This window comes from Diceros bicornis, chromosome 32 (assembly GCF_020826845.1).
Source record: "Diceros bicornis minor isolate mBicDic1 chromosome 32, mDicBic1.mat.cur, whole genome shotgun sequence".
In the NCBI taxonomy this organism is placed as follows: domain Eukaryota; kingdom Metazoa; phylum Chordata; class Mammalia; order Perissodactyla; family Rhinocerotidae; genus Diceros; species Diceros bicornis.
The window spans coordinates 19988744-20009825 of NC_080771.1; the positions used below are offsets into that span (position 1 = coordinate 19988744).

General features: G+C 44.6%; 3 protein-coding genes across 11 annotated transcripts in view; 2 read left to right on the forward strand and 1 right to left on the reverse strand.

The window, feature by feature from the left end:
* The window catches only part of SLC7A6 (solute carrier family 7 member 6), a 38896-nt gene extending 35274 nt beyond the window's left edge, over window positions 1-3622 (forward strand). For 2 of the 3 annotated variants that reach the window (XM_058528109.1, XM_058528108.1), the window contains 3 exons: window positions 2460-2609; window positions 2724-2907; window positions 3372-3622. In XM_058528109.1, coding sequence (XP_058384092.1) covers window positions 2460-2609; window positions 2724-2907; window positions 3372-3466 — 429 coding nt within the window. In that variant the 3' untranslated portion in view covers window positions 3467-3622. The remainder of the gene's footprint in view (window positions 1-2459; window positions 2610-2723; window positions 2908-3371) is intronic. The other variant, XM_058528110.1, reaches the window with a different exon arrangement.
* A 3896-nt stretch (window positions 3623-7518) lies between these two features.
* On the reverse strand, window positions 7519-14916 carry SLC7A6OS (solute carrier family 7 member 6 opposite strand). 2 transcript variants are annotated; one of them, XM_058528115.1, is made up of 5 exons: window positions 14643-14916; window positions 14243-14521; window positions 9868-10071; window positions 8802-8928; window positions 7519-7661 (listed from the first exon to the last, which is right to left on the reverse strand). In XM_058528115.1, exons 1-5 carry the CDS (start codon window positions 14835-14837, stop codon window positions 7531-7533), a joined length of 936 nt encoding a protein of 311 aa, XP_058384098.1. In that variant the 5' UTR covers window positions 14838-14916; the 3' UTR covers window positions 7519-7530. The 2 variants fall into 2 exon arrangements, with proteins under 2 accessions (XP_058384098.1, XP_058384097.1); XM_058528114.1 differs by having other exon boundaries at window positions 8802-8936; window positions 9843-10071.
* Window positions 14917-14919: 3 nt separating this feature from the next.
* Window positions 14920-21082, forward strand: part of PRMT7 (protein arginine methyltransferase 7) — a 44565-nt gene continuing 38402 nt past the window's right edge. For 4 of the 6 annotated variants that reach the window (XM_058528092.1, XM_058528095.1, XM_058528097.1 and 1 more), the window contains exons 1-3: window positions 14921-15013; window positions 17091-17268; window positions 20448-20484. In XM_058528092.1, the coding sequence (XP_058384075.1) occupies window positions 17174-17268; window positions 20448-20484 (132 nt within the window). In that variant the 5' untranslated portion in view covers window positions 14921-15013; window positions 17091-17173. Of the gene's footprint in view, window positions 15014-15112; window positions 15137-17090; window positions 17269-20447; window positions 20485-21082 lie in introns of those variants that run through there. The other 2 variants (XM_058528094.1, XM_058528093.1) reach the window with 2 other exon arrangements.

The window sequence follows — 21082 nt, forward strand, 5'->3', positions numbered from 1 at the left end:
AAATGAATTTGTAAGATTTATCTTTCTTTTCTTTTTTGTTTTTTGTGAGAAAGATTAGCCCTGAGCTAACATCTGTTGCCAATCCTTCTCTTTTTGCTGAGGAAGCTTGGCCCTGGGCTAACATCCGTACCCATCTTCCTTTACTTTATATGGGACACCTCCACAGCATGGCTTGACAAGTGGTGCATCGGTCTGCGCCCAGGATCAGAACCTGCAAATCTTGGGCCACCACAGCAGAGCACGCAAACTTAACCGCTACGCCACTGGGCCTGCCCCACTTTCTTTTCTTTATGTCAATAGCTTCTTCTCTTTCTTTTAACGCTTTTTTTTTTTTTAATTAAATCATTTTTAGAAAAGCCAGGCCAGCTGTACATCAACTACCCTGGGGGCCTCTATTCAAATCGTAGACGTCATAGATTTATATGTAGTAAATTGCAGTAAATTGTTTTACTCTGACAAAATAAGTAAATTATGAAAGTATTCTGACAGATGGAAAGAGTCCTGAAGAAGGATCTCCATTTTCTAATGTGGGGGAAGAGAGAGAATCCCCCTCTGCCCTTTCCCTTAAGGTTCTTATGGCTGGCCAAATAATTAACAAGACAGGTTAGCAGGAGAAAATAATACCAAGTTTAATAACGTGTATACATGGGAGAAACCAGGGACACTGCGTTTCTCAACACGATAGCAGAAATTCTCGTCTTAAATACCATGTTCAGCTAAAGACAAAGGAGGATGTTGGGGGTGGGGGGAGTCAGTTACAGGAGATTACCACTAAAGCACAGTAAACAAGAGTAAGGTTATTATGCAGATTTAAGGCCTCACTTTCCACATTGATAAGTTTCTAGAAATGAGGTCATCCCCCCTCTTCCCAATACAGAGAGGGAGATAGCTTTACAAATGGAGATTTCCCTTATAAATGTAAATGTTTGTCTGGCAGGGCCATCCGGAGAATGTGGCCCGAGAGACAGAACTTCCGATAAGATGGGCCTGTTGGTGCCTTTCCTATTGTAACATCTATTTTACATTATATTACAGCCATCAGATAGAAGATCTGTTCCAGGAAGGAGTTACTATGTCAAATTCTTTAGGCAGTTAGTGAAACAAATGTGCGTCAGAGAAAACAATCGAGGTAAAGAGATATATTTCAGGGTGGCCAAATCTTGATCTCCCACACTAATTTGCACTAAGGTATTTTATATATATAAAGGCTAACAGGGACTCTGAGAAAGGCCTTACTCCAAGATCGGAAAAAAAGCTCATTTTTCTTGTCATTTAATTCTTTTATGGTTTCATTACTTAAATTTAAATTTTGAATTCATCTGGAATTTATATTTTGGTGTATAGAGTGAGGTGGGGATTCACTTAATTTTTTTCTCAAGTGGCTAGCCAGCTAGATCAATATCATTTATTGAATAATCCATTTTTCCACAGTTTTCAAATTTTTATCATATAAAAATAATAATGGTTAATGTTTCTGGGGTGCTTAATGTGTGCCAAATACAATTATATGCCCCTTAAATGTATCATCATCTTAACTAATCCTTCCCATCAGCACCAAGACTTCATTATTTAGCTTTATATTGAATATCTGAAAACTAAAGAGGGACTGAGGGTACTTCTTTAGTTTTTTCCCCCTGGAATTTTCCTGGTAATTCTCACATGTTTATTTGTCTTGATGAACTCTGGTATCATTTTGTCAAAATAACAAAAAATCCCCTTGATATTTTGATTGAGATAGCATTGAATTTATAAATTTAGGGGAGCTCTGTCATCTTGTCTTTTAAATTAATCATCTTCCACTCCACTTTTCTCCTCTCAATACAGGGTCCCCCTCCACTCCCCAGAATGAGCTCTTTTCATTTTAAATCCTTTATTGATAATCGGGGTGAAAAGACAGGTAGGAGGAACTCCATATTCTTGAAGTTGAAGCAAATCTGACCTTGTCCCAGGCCTCTTGTCCTTCCAGGGGGCAAATTCGGCCATACCTCTCTCCCCAGGGGTATGGATCCATTTTGCTAATCTGCATTTCTAAGGCCCCAGGACAGTGAGATGGTTCTGGAGGCATTTCCCTTGTTTGTCTGCCAGGTAGTTAGGACCCATGCGTAAGGGTCTCCTGGTCTCCCGGTCTCCCAAGGGCACGGTGTGATTCATGTTGAGACTAGTGCCTCACTGTTTGCCATTAGGAGGGGAAAGGAGTCTGATTTGTTACTGAAGTGCTTGCAAAAAGAAGGAAGGCATTGAGTGTAGGAAAGGCCCCCAACAGAAGAGGGAGAGATGCCACCTTGAAGATTAATGCGGAGAATGGACCTATCTGATGCCAAGGGGTCACTGAAAAGAACTGGAGGTAATCTGGTGAAGCTAAATCAGCACTCAACAGATCTGGTGCTGACTGCTGGATGGTGGAGTCTCCTGGGGTGGCCTACTGGTGACAATGCCCACTCCTCCCCCCCCTTCTCCAGTGTACCATGACACTCATCTACCTCACTGTGGAGGATGTTTTCCTGCTCATCAACTACTTCAGCTTCAACTACTGGTTCTTTGTGGGCCTGTCTATCGCTGGACAGCTCTATCTTCGCTGGAAGGAGCCCAAGCGGCCCCGGCCTCTTAAGGTCAGTGACTCTGGGCTGATGAGGAGGGATGGGCCATCTCCCCAAGGTGCCTTCTTGCCCATACCCGGCTCCCCTATCCCACTTTACCTAATATCTCACCTCCCTCCATTTCAGCTGAGCCTGTTTTTTCCCATCGTGTTCTGCCTATGCTCCTTGTTTCTGGTGATTGTGCCCCTCTTCAGTGACACCGTGAATTCTGTCATTGGCATCGGGATCGCCCTCTCCGGGATCCCCGTCTACTTCCTGGGTGTTTACCTGCCAGAGTCTCGGAGGCCACTCTTTATTGGGAATGTCCTGGGTGAGCTTCTCTTTGCCTATCATTCACTGGCTGTGTGTGTGTGTACATAGTGTGTGTGTGTACATAGATGTGTGCAGAGGTGGTGGTGGTGGATAACAGCCTCCCCCACACTAGTGATGTGCTGGAGGCCATAAGACCTGGCTGCCCCACATGATTTCTTCCCTTTTGATCTTGACACGATCACTTTAGTTCTAACTTTAGAGTCCTATTTTGGGGTTAAAACACTACCTCCTGAAAGTGCAATCCACGTGGGAAGATGAGGAGTGATGTGTCAGACTCTCTGGTTGGGCATGGGACAGAGGACAGTGAGGTTTGTTGGGGGTGAGGGGCAAAGCCTGACACAGGGTACCCAAAGGACAAGTAGGGAGGGAGCCACTGATGTGCTTTAATCAGCCTTGTGGTGTTCAGATTGGGGCTGTAGCTAAATGTCAGTTTGCTAAATCCTGTTCTCTCTTTTTGTTCAGCTGCTATCACCAGAGTTACCCAGCAGCTTTGCTTTTGTGTCCTGACTGAGCTAGACGTAGCTGAAGAGAAAAAGGTTGAGAGGAAAACTGACTAGAGGCCAGAGGTGATGTCCCTGAGGCCTGGAATGTTGGCTACCTGTGGCCACAACCAGCAAAGTCCAGATGACAAGACTGTATGGGCCCGACCCTCTTGTACTAAAGGAGCCTGTTGGCCCAAATTATGTAAGGGGACTCAGGGCTGATGGCCTGCTCAGGTGGTCACTCTCATTGGTAAGCTGTGGGAGGACACGCAGGGTCTGGGGCCAGCCTGAAGGTGGGGACTTCAGAAGGTGGTGGTGGGAAGAGCTTGAGGAGCAGGGGAATGGTCATTGAGTTTTGTTGCAAGTGAGTATGTGCAGTGCTTACAAACACCTTACTTGGTGAGTTTCACTGGGGGAAGGGGGTTGCTAGGTTAATAGCTGTGGCTGGTGGTTTCTGAATCTGATATTTGAGGTTTGAACCAGGCATCTCTGTGAGGGGCTGCTTTATGAGAAGTTTTCCTCTGACCAGGTCCAAGCACCTGACTTTAGAGTCCTGAAATGCTACCGTTTCTTCCTCTGACTCAAAATCCTTCCCTGGGCAGAGGGTTGTATTCCATTATTTATTGATATTATTTAATCCAGAACACCAATTCTAGCAAAGCATTGATGTTCATTCATCTACAAGATGCAGTAGGCTGATTGTGTTTAAAAATTCAAAGTACCCCAAACTGAGTCTCTCTGCCCTTAGAGGTGTCTCTATGTGGTAGGGGGTCAGACTCTGACCACAGATTTTTTTACTCAGTTTTAGCACAATCTTCTGTTGAGTCTTACTTGCAAAGGTGAACTTTAAAGATTTTACTCATGTACTTGGTTATACTTTAGTATATAGATAGGTCACATGTTACAACGTTTAGCAAGGACAAATGAACAAATTTGAGTCAGACGTCTTGTAATTTGCTATTTTGAAGAATAATCCTTTATTTTACTTGAGACCTTAGGTTTTTGTTCTAGTTGACAGAAAGTAAGTCTCCAGGTTTCTGGTATGAACTTTGAGGACAGAAACTGTTCTAGAATTCAGGCGGATCACCTGAATTCTTTCAGCTGTCAGTGGCTTAGAGAACATCTCATGGACCCAAGCCACCAAATAGCTTGTTCCTGTCTGTAAGAGCCGGTGTAAGGGACTGCTGTGCAGACCCACGTGCTCACGTTGGTGCTAGAAGTGGTCATTTTCTTTTTCTGAAAACCTTATACCAGGCTGCATTCTCTTCCTCTTCTGTCACTGACACCAGGCTTTGTTTACACTCTGAGCCGCCTTGGTGTGATCATCAGGATAGTGCACTCCTCTCCTGCCTGCCTCCCCTTGCCTGAGGTCTGGTGGGGCTGCAATCTCAGGAAGAGCTTGGTACTTGTGGGGACTTTTATTTTCTCCCTGTGGAGATGAGTGAAGACTCTGGGAAAAATGCTGCTTCAACCTCAATCGGACTCCTCAGCAGACTGCATGATCGGAAGCAACTCATTCTGGTGCTCAGGCTGTGCTTTAGCACCCAGGTCAGGCCAGAGCAGTAGGTTTGGCCTAATGGATATTCCTTTATGGGCAACATGGCTGCACTGGATCGTACAACTGTTCTGGGATGCCCCTGGACACTGTCATTCAGGGCCCAGAAGAACCTGCTGGCTTGGCACATTTTTAAGGACATGGGCTTCTTGTCCTTAAATTTTGGATTGGTCAATGGTCAAGACAAGAACTACGAGGTAATTTCCCTGTCTGACCCTTCTTCTCCACCAAACTGGCTGCAGTCGCAGACAAGGGGGTAACGTTGGTCATACTTGCTCAATAAAGACAATTTAGGGGAGCATGATCATAGGTGCCTTTGGTTCAGGGCATGCATCTGTGAGAATATGGGGGGACATTCCTACTGTTATGGGTCGGGGATTTGCACAGCAAATTCCTGCGTGACAGCAGGGAGTCTTGGCGAAGGCTGACTTGCCTAGACTATGTAAACATGACTCCTGTCTGAGCCAGCTGGCACTTATCCCAGGGAGCCTCTGGAGCTAATCCTTTAAGCAGAGCGTGCTTGTCTTGAGGATCCCTGACCTAGGCTTTAGCTTTTTCCACTTAAGTAAATGACCAGCTAATCCCAGGAACTTGCTGCCCCCCGGTGGCTTCTGGGGGAAGGAAGGGCCTCACACCCCAGGTGCCCTAGTGCTTGCTTAGTGAGCCATGTCATCCTCCTGTCATTACTGGATGGTGATTGCATTCTTCCCCTCTGTACTGGATACAGATTTCTCCCAGGAACCCTTCTGTGGGAGGGAAGCCAGCAACTCCCTACAGCACTCAAGCTTCATGGTGGAATTAACTTCCACAAGGTCTTTGTTGTTCATCTCCTTCAATCCTTCTCCTAGTGTGCTAATCCCTTTTGCAGTAAGGACAGTTTGTGAAGTTGTCAGCCCTTTAATGCTGGCAAACCTTAATGAGTACACAAACAGCAGTGGACACATTATAATGTCACAGAGTGGTTCTTAATCCTTTGTTTCTCTGCCTACAGGAGACTAAGAAGACTAGTATTAGATATGTAAGTTGCTGCCTGTTAACTTGCAACACTGTATTATACCTTTGTGGATAGTTAGGGTGGGAAACCAATTGTCTGTTGCTGTAGCTGCCATAGTAAGGCCTGAGTACACGTACACATAGAATTTAATCACTTTGGCAGGTTTAACAACTCCATGTAGATAGAAACTAACGTAGGTAGACTTACAAAATGAACATAAAGTAAAAGTATGGGTGGAGGCAGGATGGAAAAGTAGAGATGCTTATGAAATCTTAAAAGAGGTAGAAAGAAGACATAACCCTGTGTGATTCACCTTCCCACATGATAGTGAGTCTGTGCCACAGGGCAAGAGGGTACAGCCTGAATCGAAGGTTCTGTGTAGTTTCCCTAGACCTGTGCTGTCCAGTACAGTAGCTACTAGCCACATGGAGCTAGTTAAAATTAAATAAAATTAAAATTTTAATTCTTCAGTTGCACTAATCACATTTCAAGTGCTCAACAGCCACATGTGGCTAGTGGCTACTACTGCACAGTGCAGATATACAACATATTCATCTCTGCAGAAAGTTATATTGGACAATGTTACATTAGAAGAATAAATGTCAACTTCGTCAGTGTTAAGGCGTATGTGGTTTGGAAAACAGTAGAGACAGAGAATTTGTTTACAAGAGATACAAGTTCTGTTAACAAAACTGGTCCTGTTGATGGCAGTTTGTTTTTGCTGAGTGCTGTGAATAAACATTTCTTAATGGAAAGCTAAGTTCAGGATGTGCTTTTCTTTTCCTCACTTGCCTTAAGTCCTTAGTGTCTAAGGTCAATTCTGAAACTTCTGTCTCATTAACCCGCCTTTTTGGTGGGGGTGGGGAGGGGGAGAGAGAGTACAGCAGGAAAACACTTAAGATAATATTCAGATTTAAAAGGTTTTAAAGGAATTACTTGCTGGCATATTTAAAGTTAGTTTTTACTAAACACAGAGTATCACATTCATATATACTCTGTTCCTTGGCACCACTGCCAACGGAAGACAGCAATCTTTACAAGCATTATCAGAGTCAGGAAACAGGGAGGTAGAGACAGCTGTTAAAACTTCTCACAGCTCAGGCAGATTCTACTTCCTTTCCTAATGGCCATTACTATCCAGTCTGTGATGCTACAAAGGATCCACTGTAGCTCTTCTAGATTCCCTCTATCAAAAGAAACAGGGTTTTACTGGAGGCAGGTGACCTGATGGTATGGGAAAGCTGAGTCTCAGAGCTGATGAAACAGGAACCTCTCCTCCACTTACGGGCTTCAGTGTAGGAGAATGGGAAAATGCCTGGGCCAGGAAACTTCATTTTTACAGCCTTTTTTTTTTTTTTCTTTTTCAGACTGTAAGGTCACTTTTGATTGAAGCAAAGGGGCCCTAATGTTAGTAGAAAAGACACACTCCTTTAGCACAAGTTTTCACTGGTAGGATAGTGCTGTTGGACATGCTTTTTCCTTCCATGTGTTAAGCTAGGAAACCCGAGAGGATGTTATCAGGGCAGCTGACACTGCAGTCATAGAGCCCTCAAGGGTCTGTGATAGAATCTCATGAATATCACAGGATCATCAGTCTGAATCCAGGTCATGTGGGCTGTCGTAGCCAAACTCCTTCTGCACATCCAAAGGGTATTTGCTCCACATCTGTGGTCTGCTGCTGCCTCTTTCCTCTTCACTGAGGCTGTTGAATTCATTGGAGCCTAGAATGAGATAACAGGCATGGGCTCTAACTGTATACTTTCCTAGGTGAGCATGAGAGCCCCTTCCCTTCTCAAAAAGGTCTGTTTTTTTTTTGGTTTCCCATTATCAAATATTTGCTCAATAAAGAGAATTTAGAACAATTAAAAAAAATCATATTCTTACTATCTAAACCAACATTGAAGTATTTTGTCATTTCTCCTTTAAGTATAGGATTTTTTTTTGTTATAATAGTTATAGTCATATTGCAAATATAATTTTGCACCTTGCCCCTTTCCTTTTAACACATCATAGGCACTACCCCAATAGAATATTCCATAGTTTGATTGTTCCTCCGTTATCAGACAGCAAGAAATTTTTTTTTTTAAAGTTTATTTATTTATTTATGCCCCCAAAGCCCCAGTAGATAGTTGTACGTCATAGTTGCACACCCTTCTAGTTGCTGTATGTGGGACTTGGCCTCAGCATGGCTGGAGAAGTGGTGCGTTGGTGCGCGCCTGGGATCCGAACCCAGGCCGCCAGCATCAGAGCGCGTGCACTTAACCGCTAAGCCACGGGGCCGGCCCGCAAGAAATTTTTTGTTGGCACTTAGAACATAATCACCGAAGGAACTGTACTGCCAGAGTATCCTTCCTTCCTCTTCCTCCCAGGTACCATGTCTGTGCTGTGTCTTTCTAAAACAGTTGTAAATGCAGCAACATCTTAAGAGGTTAGATAACTGATTTGTGAAAACCCTGAGCCTACTCCTATTGGCGAACCTCTTCAATACTTTCGCTGAAGCAGGGAAAGGGGCACCGAGCTAGATGTTTCACTTAATCCCAACCACTCCAGTTGTTGCAATATTTTCTCATTTTCTGGAGAGAAAATGAAGCTCAGTGAGATGAAGTAACTTGCCCAAGACCCACAGCTAGGCAATGACAGAACTAAGGATTTGAGCCCAGGCCTGACTGACATTACACCCCCAGCAGCCCCCCTGCAAACACTGGTCCTTGGGTCTCCTACAGCTTCAACAGCTTGTGGTTGAGCTGTTGGAACTCAATGGCAGAGAGGGAAAGCCAGTTAAGACGTACCTGTCAACCATACTCATACCTCAGTCTTGGATCCCATCAGTCCCTCCCCATTCAGAGCTGCCACCCACCTACCTCTGGAATCTTCATCTCCATCACTGTTCTCCTCCTCCTCCTCTGGGTACTCATTGCGCCAATTATTCTCACTGTTCTCATCATCTTCATCTTCATAAATGTCTTCTGGTTGTTGGTCATCATTCACCTGCACATCTCAACACAAACATGAGTATAAGTCAAAACCTCTAAGGTTATGGTCTGGTGGAAGCTATTAGCAGACCAACTTGGAGATATCATCTAAGAGTCATTTTAGTCTGACTCTGTTGCACAAGAGGCTGTAGCAACCTTAGACTATGAAAGGGAGACAGTAGCCCTACTCCACTCAGAGTCCAGCTCCATGTGCCACATTCGTGGTGGGACAGTCTGAACTCCACCAGAAAGGAATGTACCAGGGTGGGGAGAAGAGACAGCTTTGAGCAGGTGATGGCAATGTTCTTCAAACTCCCAAAGGGCAGCCAGGTGGGAGACGGATTATGGGTGATGCCAAAGGTCAGAACCAAAATCCAAGTGTGAGGGGTGCAAGAAGGCAGGCTATGCAATGGTTCGAGGTGGGGGCCTGACTATGAGACTATAGTTGTAGTGCAGGTATGGGATAAGTTGCTTCTTTCATAATAAGAGTATGACAGGTACTACCTTAACTTTTCTCATTAATCATTTTAGAATTTAAGAATAATGATGTCAGGATGTTAGCTTTCTTAACCCAATGTTTTCCCCCTTTTAAGATACAATTAAAAAAAAGCTTTTGTTCTCATTCATGTTAAGAATTTCTGGTTGTATTCTGTCTTTATTTTATTATAAGCCCAGATACATTTTTCCCTGAGAGTGGATAAGTATAAACAATAAAGATGATGTTGCAAACTTTGTAGAAGATTCATTAAAAGCAAAAATTGTCAATGTAGATTGTCTTTTCCCCAAATTCCTTGCACTAAACCCAGGTTCCTAGAAGGCATTTAGAATAAATTTTTCCTTTTAAGCAAGAACTAAGAACAATGTTGATCAAGATTGGAACCCAGGGAGGCAAAGCACCCTGACTAGAGAACTGCTTAGGCTGCCTCATACCTCTCACCCTCCTGGGTTCCCTTACCAGCTCCCACTCCTGGCTGTATGGCTGTACAGAGAGGATGTTATCAATCCATCCTGGAGTAGCCATTTCTAAGTAGTAAATGTCATACACATAGTCATCCTTCTGTTCCTCCTGGTGCCCGACTCTTGGTCCATCTTCAGATATAGTCAACCGCTCACGAATCAACTCTACAGAATTGCAGAGAATCACATCTGGATCAGATGTCTGTAAAGAAAACAGCAGATGATACATGCATGACCCAAAACGTGGATGTTCTAAGAGAAAGAACCTACGAGTTGGGTGAAGGAAGCCTCCTTACAATTCTCTATGTTGAATTCAAGATTCTTATTCTTATGGCCTACTAGTCTCTTCTTAATTAGCTATGAAAATAAAAAACAATTATCTGTAAAAAATTAACGTGTGGTTCTTCTTTTGAGATAGAAACTTACAAGATAGCTTCCTGCTCTTTTGTGCTTGGCTGATACAAGAAAGCACATGTGGAGACTGGCCTGAGGAGAGGGGAGGCCAGCAGAGCTCACTACTCTTGCCCCCATGTTTTCTCTGAGCTCCTCTGGTGTGATGTCCTCCCCCTGGGGATCCGCAAGCCCACAGCAGTACCTCTATGGCTGACTCCCAAGCCATCACTCACCGCTTAGCTTGCCCACGCTGACATCCTGCTTTTAATCACAAACCAGGAGTAGACTTCACTATAATCTTTTTCCTGCTAGAAAGAACAGCTCAAGATGGATTGCCCTCGAATAGAACTGACCCAGGTTAAGATGTACTCCAGTGCCAACAGGCTGTGTTATCCAGGGCAGCACAGGTCATTTGGAAACCAGGGGGACATGCTGCAAATGACCCCTCTTGCCAGGTTCATCACAGGAGGCTGTGCATCCCACAGCCATACTGGAGGCATCCCACAGCCAAGGCAGACAAGGGCAGACCAATGCTCTCTATCATTTACAGGCTAAAGGGAATTTATTCTTCTTTGCTCCAAACTCAAAAAGAACTAGAGATGTCAATTTTTGTGCAGACTCTCGACCAACCTCAAAGCTATTTACAAGGAAAGTTCTGGTTCCAACTCACAAGTCCCCAGCTCTCAGTCCACCAAATTATGCAGCCATTAAAATATTTACAAAGACTAGCCAAAGAAAAAATGTAAGACACAATTTTATATTCAGAAGATAACAAACCAATTTTACTCAACTTACCTTTGTGATGGGGGTAAAATGGGTGCTTTCCCCCCTTTACTTTTTACTTTGCTATATTTTTTCATATCTCCTATAATGAACATACATTATTTTCATAAAAGAAAAATTATTTTTAAATCTAGTCTATGTGTATGCTCACCCATATTTTCAATTATACTATATATAACATTTTCTACCATTAAACACATTAAGTACTTTCCCATCTTTCCAGTCTTCATGGTTATCTAAAAATGTAATGGTCCAGGCAATTGTATATGTCAACTTCTCAGACATAATTTTTTGCCTCTATATACAACATTGCAATGAATGTGTAGTTTCCTGCATTTGAAAAATGGGGATAAAAGTACTTACCTCATAGGGTTTTTGTGACGATTAAATGAGTTAAAAGAAAATATAAGAAGTCTTAGCACAGTACTTGATGCATAGTAGTTACTTAGTAAGCCAACAGCTTTTGTTAATACCATAGCTGTTTGCTTCTGCTGAATTATTTCCCTAGGATAAATCCTGGGGATGAGATTACTAGATCAAATGAACTGAACAGGGGCCGGCCCAGTTCAGTGGTTAAGTTCAGTGTGCTCCACATCGGTGGCTGAGGTTTGCAGGTTTGGATCCCAGGTGTGGACCTACACCACTCATCACACCATGCTGTGGTGGCACCCCACATACAAAACAGAGGTAGATGGGCACAGATGTTAGCTCAGGGCCACTCTTCCTCAAGCAAAAAGAGGAAGATTGGCAACAGGGGTTAGCTCAGGGCCAATCTTTCTCACCAAAAAAAAGGAAAAGAACTGAACCTTTTCACTTTTTAAGATTTCCTATTAAACAGTACTTTATTTGTTTAAAACTTACATGGTATCACTTTAAAGAGAAACCCACTGTAATATGGCATAGGAATGCTGTCACTAATTTTTAAATTTCTTCAGATTTTTGGATGGCTTTAGAGTCCAAACAATAAAAATATAATTTAAATAGTTTTAAAATAGGTCCCAAGCTATTTTTAGGATTCCCAACATGTAAAGCCATGCTATTTTCCAAAAGGTTTCCATCAGTTTTAAGCACTACAATTGTGTACATTTTGATCACAGCCTTGCCAGCAGTGCTATCAACAACCTTTCCCCTGCTAGTCTGGTATGTACAAAACCTGAAGTTTGCTTTCAACTTCAAATACATGTTTTTTTAAAAAATAATTACTCTGTGCAAACATTTTTTGTGTGTGTGTGTGAGGAAGACTAGCTCTGAGCTAACATCCATTGCCAGTCCTCCTCTTTTTTGCTGTAGGACAATTAGCTCTGAGCTAACATGTGTGCCCATCTTCCTCTATTTTGTATACGGGATACTGCCACAGCATGCCTTGATGAGTGGTGCGTCGGTCTGCGCCTGGGATTCGAACCTGTGAACCCCAGGCCGCCTGAGCGGAGCACACAAACTTAACCACTATGCCACAAGCAGGCCCAGGGCAAACATTTTTGATGTTTTTACAGTTTGTATTGTGTTGTTGGGAAAAATCCATGTTCACATCCTTCACCAGTTTACCTACTAGTTTTTCTTATAAAATTGAATGAGCTATTTAATTGATTCAATTCCATTGAACATTGGTTTACTTTTAAAAATTATTTGATTTGTAACTCATCAATCAGTCTGGAATTAGACCTGGGAAAAGATGTGGCTACAGACATCATGCCCAAATTGTGATCCAGGTATACTAGCACCATGATTAAATTTTTATTTTTTTTATTTTTTTAAATTTTTCCCCCAAAGCCCCAGCAGATAGTTGTATGTCATAGCTGCACATCTTTCTAGTTGCTGTACGTGGGACACGGCCTCAGCATGGCCGGAGAAGCGGCGTCGGTGCGCGCTCGGGATCTGAACCTGGGCGGCCAGTAGCGGAGCGCGCACACCTAACCGCTAAGCCACGGGGCCGGCCCAATTAAATATTTTTTGATTGATATATTTTGGATTAAAACTTCATTTTTTAAACTTCAAAAACTATTAAAAGGAGTGAATTTTTTTAAATTAACCATCTTATTTATTTATTTATTTTTGTGAGGAAGACCAGCCCTGAGCTAACATCCAATGCCAATCGTCCTCTTTTTTTTCTTTTTGTTTTTTTTTGCTGAGGAAGATTGGCCCTGGGCTAACATCCGTGCCCATCTTCCTCCACTTTATACGGAAGGCCGCCACAGGATGGCTTAACAAGTGGTGCCTCGGTGTGCACCCAGGGAACCCAACTGGCGAACCCCGGGCCGCCGCAGCGGAGCGTGCGCACTTAACCTCTTGCACCACCTAGCAGGCCCCTGAATTTTGTTTTTAATGTTTATCAAGAGGGGACATACCATAGGCTGAGAATTTTCTATTTCTATAGTTTTACTGCATGTAGACTTTGTTTTTTGGAAGTGAGGTACAAAACAAATTTAGTAAATGTAATGTAGTGGAAAGAACACTGATTAAAGGTGAGAAGACTTGCATTTAGACCTAAATCTACCTTGAACTTGATATGCTAGCCAGGACTAGTCCTTTAAACCTCCCTTTGATGAGTTTTCCCATCTTCTCTATGTTTACCTTGCTCAAAACCCTCCAGTAATTCCCCATTTCAGGATGAAAGGCAATGTGTCCTTAGAAGTACCTACAGGATCGGCAGGCATCTTGTCCTCAAATTCCTGACTATTCTCCCCCAGCTCATTGGGCTTCAGGCACAAGCACTTTGAAAACACTAGTCAAATTCAGCTTCAGGGCCTTTGCACTTGCAGGTCCTGAGCCTGGAATGCCTCTCCCCAAGATATCCACAAAGCCCTGCAATTCACCTCCTTCAAGTCTTCACTCAAACGTCATTTTCTCAGTGAGACCTTCTCTGAAATGGAACCACTATTCCTTTGTTTTTTTTTTTTCCTTTATAGTCCATATCACCAACTGACATTGAATTTATTTTATTGTTTTCTCTACCTGAATGTTAGGTCCTCACTGCTATATCCACAGAACCTAAGGACAATGCTTGGCACATAGTGGGCGCTCAGTAAATACTTGGTGAATGGATAAGCTAACCTGTAAAACGAGGCTATCAGACCGGATGAATCATTCATCAATAAGGTGAAGCCGTGTGCATCCTATTAACTGTGCGCTGACTTAACGCCCAGACTCTCGACACTATCGGTCCGAAACCCAGTGCTCGCCTCCGGGCTTGTACTCACTTTGCCCGAGACCGCGGCGGCGGCCTCTAGGTCTCCTTCCTCGTGGACCAGGTCGAACAGCTGAAAGCCTGCGTCCTCGGCATCTTCTGGGTTTCCTGGCGCATCCGCGGACTCCAGGCCACCCGAGGGAATCCCCCAGGATCGGCGGCTAGAGACCACCCTGTAGCGGCCCTCCCGCCGGATCTCCTGAGCCGATGCGCGGAGGTCGCGGCGGATACGCTGCTGGCTGCCCTGGGATGGGCGCAGGGCGGCCCGCACGAGCGGCTGGACTGGCTCTTCCTGGGGGGCGGTAAGGGAAGGGAGCCAGCGTAAGCAGGGGTTCGTGAAGGGGTCAGGGATATACTTTCAGCCCGGCTGCGCCTTAAGATCCCCTTCACACCGCTCTATCCCCGCCCAATACCTGGGAGCGCACCGTGGCCACCAATTGGAAAACATTACTCTCCGCCGCTCTCTCCAGACCTTCCGGGGGCGTCTTTTGGGCCGCCGACTCGACTGGGCCGCTCCGGAGGCGTTTACAGGCGAGGACAAGAGCCTCGGCAGGCTCCGCGCTGCGCTTCCGCTTCACGCGGAGCACAGCTGTCCTGCCGGCCTCCATAGCTGCTGTCGCAGAGCACTGTGGGAACGCGTGGGTTGCGATGGGAGAGCCTTCAAAATCCGCTTCCGGGCCCTGGCCCCGGCACGCTCAGCGGGTGCTGGGAGTCCCGCCCGCGGACGCCAAGCGTGGCAAGATGGCGGTGGAGGCGGAAGTGAATGGAGCGGTTCCAGTGGCTGGTGAGGCGCTGGGCGGGAGGGGAAGGTGGTTTCGCGGTTGGAGTCCCGGGTGCAGCCAGCATTCTGTCCTCAGCTCCAGAGCTCTGGCGTAGGGGCCTGGTGTGGGCGTACGCGGACTTCGGGGTACGCATCTCTTCGGGATTCTCGAGCACTGTTCTAGAGTCTGCGTGGGGCGGCTTGGAGCGCCTGGGCCGGCGGGAGAGCCGGGTTTTAGGCTGGCCCCGGCTCTACCGTGCTGTCGGGTGATTGCCGCTTGCTGGGCCCGTGGCGGAGCACCTGCGCGGGGACCTGGATCATATTACCTGGCGCCACCCCTCTGCAACGGAGACCCAGAGCCTTAATCATATGGAGCTCCAACGTGTTAGACTTGTTCTGAGCAGCGTTGTGGTTAATGTCTTACGGGGCCAGGAGCCGGGGTAACACAACCACCACACCTAACTGGGCCAGGGTTCTCTGATTCGTGGAACTGCTGGTGGGCTTTCCTTTCCCAGTCACTGTGTTCTGAGTAGTTGGAAACCAGTCTCTTCACCACACACTAGTAAGAGCAGCCCTGTAAAAGCATACACTGGACATGGATATTTTTCTGCTTAAAACCCTTGAGTGTCTCGAACTGCATTTAGAACAAAATCCAAACCTTTCTGAAGCTGCAATGGCTCAGTGTGATTTGCGGAATCTCACCCTTAATCTCCTATCATTTCTTCTGCTCAGAGTGCTTCAGTCACTCAGGTTTTTGTCGGTTTTTGCTTATGCACCTAGTTCTTTCCCCGCTTAGGGCCTTTTCTTGGAAAAGCTGGGGTAAGGATTCCTGAAATATAAGCACTACTCTTCCCCAACTTTTTAAGTTCTTTTTTTTTTTTTTTTGGTGAGGAAGACTGGCCCTGAGCTAACACCTGTTGCCCATCTTCCTCTTTTTGCTTGAAAAAGAGTGGCCCTGAGCTAACATCTGTGCTAATCTTCCTCTATTTTGTATGTGGGTCACTTCCACAGCATGGCTTGATGAGTGGTGTAGGTCGGTGCCCAGATGAATTCCTGCTAACCATGGGCCGCCAAAGCAGATTGCGCTGAGCTTAACCACTGGCCACTGCGCCAGACCCCTCTCCAACTTTTAACCTGGCTTATCTTGCTGGTCTCAACTTAAATGCCACCTTCCTAAGAGAGCCTTTCTATAACCTTTTTTTTTTTTTAATATACTTTATTATTTCTTTTGTGAGGAAGATCAGCCCTGAGCTAACATCCATGCCAATCCTCCTCTTTTTGCTGAGGAAGACTGGCCCTGGGCTAACATCTGTGCCTATCTTCCTCCACTTTATATGGGACGCAGTGCCACAGCATGGCCTGACAAGTAGTGCATCGGTGCGCCCCGTGAAGTGAACCCGGGCCGCCAACAGCGGAGCTCGTGCACTTAACCACTACACCACGGGGCGGCCCCTCCCCGTCCTTCTTAGAGGTAACCACTTTTTAGTGTGATCTTTGAAGAATATATTGTTCTGTTTTGCATAAATTTAAATTTTATATAAATGTAATCATGTATGTATTCTGTGATTTGCTTATTTTTTGGCTCAACATTATATTCTTGGGATTATCCACGTTTGCATATAGCTGTGAATTACTTATTTAGATGGTTTTCCTAGTTTGTTTGAATTGCTCTATCTTTGTATTTTTCCTTAAACTAAGTGTTTAATATCCTGAGGCAGTATTGGTGGCACTCCTTTACCACCACCCCCATCTCTCTTTGTTCTCCTTTCCTAACTAGTCCCTTCCTTGGCCCTATTTCCTTCTTACCTGCCTTTGCCTGAGGCTGCACCCAGATGCTCCTCTGAGGCTCATTTGACCCTGCTGGAATCACTGACGACTGCTGAAGTTTCCAAATAGCTTTATGAATTTATTTATTACAGTTTTTGATGTTATATGCAGAATATAAAACCAAATAACTCCTGCTGGAAAGATTAAAATATTGATTAACAAATATTTTCAGTGGTTTGACATTTTTATCAATTTCTTGACTTCTGTTTTCGTTTGTTTTCTTATCTTTTAAAATTTTTTTTCTCTACATTCTTGGGCATTCTGATGTGAATAGATTTCTGATGATCAGTCCTGTCCACAAGAAGTGAGCTGGCAAGCCTGCTTTTCTACAGTAAAACTAAGGAGCTGATTGGCACCATGAGGGTCTTCTGCGGGCGAGCCAATCCGACCACGGGATCCATGGAGTGGCTGGAGGAGGATGAGCACTATGATTACAATCAGGAGATTGCAAGGTAATAAGGGTTTGTTCGCAGTTGGCTACAGCTGAATGGGGCACTTGATCTCAAAGCAGATGCCTTGGAATCCAATCTGGATGTGGAGTAGGCTGTCACCCAATGCTTCTGATCAGGGCAGGTGATGGTCGTGAGCAGGTCTGCTCAGCCAGCTAGGTTTGTGTGGGAGTTAGGCAAAATCATGCCTGTGTGGAGAGTCAGACGTTGTGTAGCATCCTTACAGGGCATCTGTCTAGGGGAGCAAAGAGGACCCAAGGTTCAGTAGTAGTAGAGTTTATGAAATTAATCATTTACTTGTGTCACTGAGATGGTGACACATTCATTGTATGGTTAAATTCTCTTGAATGGAAAAAGTGAAAAATGCATTTTTTTTTTCTTGGAAGGGATGTTTAAAAGTTTGTGAGTTACTGTTATTTAGCAATCATTAGTGCGTACAACATGCCAGCACTGTGCTAGGGCTGTGAATACCAAAATAAAGAAGACAGAGTTCCCGTCCTCAAGGAATGTGCAGTTTTGTGGAAGAGACAGACATATAAAAAATTATGACACAGGTTTCCCAAACCCAAAAGGAAGGAGATTTCTTTCTGAGCTGCGGGGATTACACGTAAACTTCCTGATGGGCTAGTTTGGGGAGTGGCTGGCAGTTCATTGTAGCTGGAGTGTGGTGCAAAAGTAGTCCTGTGGTTGGCCGGCCCTGTGGCTTAGCGGTTAAGTGCGTGCGCTCCGCTGCTGGCAGCCCGGGTTTGGATCCCGGCCACGCACTGAGGCACCGCTTCTCCGGCCATGCTGAGGCCGCGTTCCACGTACAGCAACTAGAAGGATGTGCAGCCATGACATACAACTATCTACTGGGGCTTTGGGGGAAAATAAATAAATAAATAAATAAATAAAATTATAAAAAAAAAAAAAAAGTCCTGTGGTGAGAGAGGATGCTGAAAAGGTAGGCAGGGAGGGCCGGCCCTGTGGCTTAGCGGTTAAGTGCATGCGCTCTGCTGCTGGCAGCCCAGGTTCGGATCCTGGGCGTGCACGGATGCACTGCTTCTCCGGCCTCAGCGCGTCCCACATACAGCAACTAGAAGGGTGTGCAACTGTGACATACAACTATCTACTGGGACTTTGGGGAAAAAAAAAAAGGAGGAGGATTGGCAATAGATGTTAGCTCAGAGCCGGTCTTCCTCAGCAAAAAGAGGAGGATTAGCATGGATGTTAGCTCAGGGCTGATCTTCCTCACAAAAAAAAAAAAAAAAGAAAAAGAAAAGGTAGGCAGGGATTGTTGTGAAGGGTGGTAGCATAATGCAGGAAGAGGAACATGAGTATGAGTCTGGGCTTTGTCACTTCTTAACTCTGACATTGGCCAAGTCATTGACTTCTCTGAGTCTCAATATAAAAGTATACATCTCATTGTATAATACCCTTGTCTTAGGATTGTTTGATGATTGAATGAAATACAATGTCTAGTACAGAATAAGGGCTCAAAAATATTACTTCTTTCTAAAGATTTTGGACATGGTTTTCTCAATGATTGAGATGTTAAACAGGAGAGAAAAAAGATCAGGTTGCATTTTGGAACACTCACTGAGAGCAGTGTGGAAAGTGGGTTGGAGGGATCAGAGACCCTCTGGATGGATATTGCAACCCCAAAGCTGAGGCAGTAGAGGTGGAGAGAGGAGGAGACAGCTCTGAGGGAGCTTGAGTTTAGTTACTCAATGGATGCAGTGATGGAAGGAGAGAGAAAATTCAAGAAGCACCAAGATTTCTGGTTAGAGTGACTAGGTGGATGGAGCTATTGTTTCCTGAGAGGGAGGACACAGGAGGAATGGGTTTTGTTGGGCGGGGAAGGTGATGGAGATTAGGTATTTGGGTTTGAACATCCAGATAGAGATGCCAATGGGCAGATAAATGTGAATCTGGAGATAATTTGCAGTTAGTGAGACTTGAAACTGGGAGAGGTTGCAGGCTCTCAGGGGGTGTGTAATGAGAAAGGTAAAGGTCTGAAGAAGGAATTCTGGAATGGCTGTGGAGGCAGGAGAACCAGGAAGGAATGGCCATAGAGTAGAAAGAGGAGAGCATTTCAGGAAGAGGGAGTGTCCAGCAGGGTCAGAGAAATCCTGGATGTTAGCAGTGGGAGTGAGCTGGTGGTGCTTAGGGAGAGTGAGGTCAGTGGAGTGGTGGGGAGTGAGTGATGAGGGAGAGAATATGGGGAGTGGAAATGCCTCTTAAAAAGTGGAGAAAGGTAGAAAGGGCCAGATTTCAACTAAACATCATTCAACTCAGGTGAGTTCAGATGTAAAAACCTTGGTATGCCATAAAAGAAACCTATTCTTTTAGTGGGGTGCTCCTAAAGTGTGGAGTATAGAATGCCTTTGTCAAAGTTGCCTGGAGCACCAGTTCAAGTGCAGATTTCCAGACTCCAGCCTGACCTTCTGGATCAGAGTCTCTTTCTGTGTATCCTGGGAATCTGCATTTAAAATAAGCTCTCCAGTGATTCTGATGTTGACCCAAAACTGGAAGTCCTGTGTGTAGTGAGGGTGCCTTACCTCTCACCGAGAACTCTCAGAAAGCATCTTTGTGTAGGGCCTGCTGACTTCTGGGGGCTCATCCTGACCATCACCAGAGGTTTTTCAAATCCGTAAATTGCTACAGTAGAAAATATGGATAAGCAACTCTCCTTCCTTTAACACTCTAGTTTGGTGAACTCTTAGTTTTCCCTGATGACGTAAGGGAAAGTGTCGGGCATGATACCCCTCATGTATACAGCAAGTATGTACTTTGCAAAGCCCCACTTCCTTTCCCAGTGTTACATCTGTGATTATCCCAATGTACAAATTTATGTGAGGTTATGTAAAGTATTAGACAAATTGAGTCTGAGTTGTGCCTGGGTGAAAGAACGTATGATGTATGCTGTGATTAGTATGCTAGTGGCTGTGAAATTACTGTGACAGGGCTAACTACCAGAGCATTTTTAGGTCTGAGGTTCTTTTCTGAAAATAAACATGTCTCTGAGATTTTTTTCTGCAGTACTAGAGAATGACAGTTTATAACTTTATTAAAATAGTTTAAAATGAGCCAGGATGTTTGTTCCATCTGATTTTGGAATGCATTTATATATGTGAATACTCTTATGTGATGTATATATCATTATTGGCAGAGGTTTCTGACCTGTCTTTTTGTTTTTTTAGATCATCCTATGCTGATATGCTACATGACAAAGACAGAGTAAGTGGAAAGGAAACCATTATTTTGATGTGGCATTTTGAAACCTTCCATTACAAGATGGTTAAAATCTCCCTCTGGAGGCGTGATGTTAGAATGATGGTGAGGGGCAGTATGGTGTAGTGGTTGGGAAATCACTCAGGAGGCTGAATCCTACCTCTGGCTCTGCTATCGACCTGAGTGTGATCTTGGAGAAAACATGGGACCTCTGCGGACGTCGTTTATTAGGATTTAAAAAAAGAGTGGGATAGGGGCTGGCCTGGTGGCATAGTGGTTAAGTTCGTGCACTCTGCTTTGGCAGCTCAGGGTTTGCAGGTTTGGATCCCGGGCGTGGACCTATGCACTGCTTATCAAGCCATGCTGTAGCAGGCATCCCACGTATGAAGTAGAGGAAGATGGGCACAGATGTTAGCCCAGGGCCAATCTTCCTCAGCAAAAAGGGGAGGATTGGCAACAGATGTTAGCTCAGGGCTAATCTTCCTCACCAAAAAAAAAAAAAAAATGAGTGGGATATGCTGTCTATGATCTCCTCTAGATAAAAATTTTCTAATTACATGATGTTTCACCTTCTGTAGTCAGTTTGTGATTTTAAAATAAAACC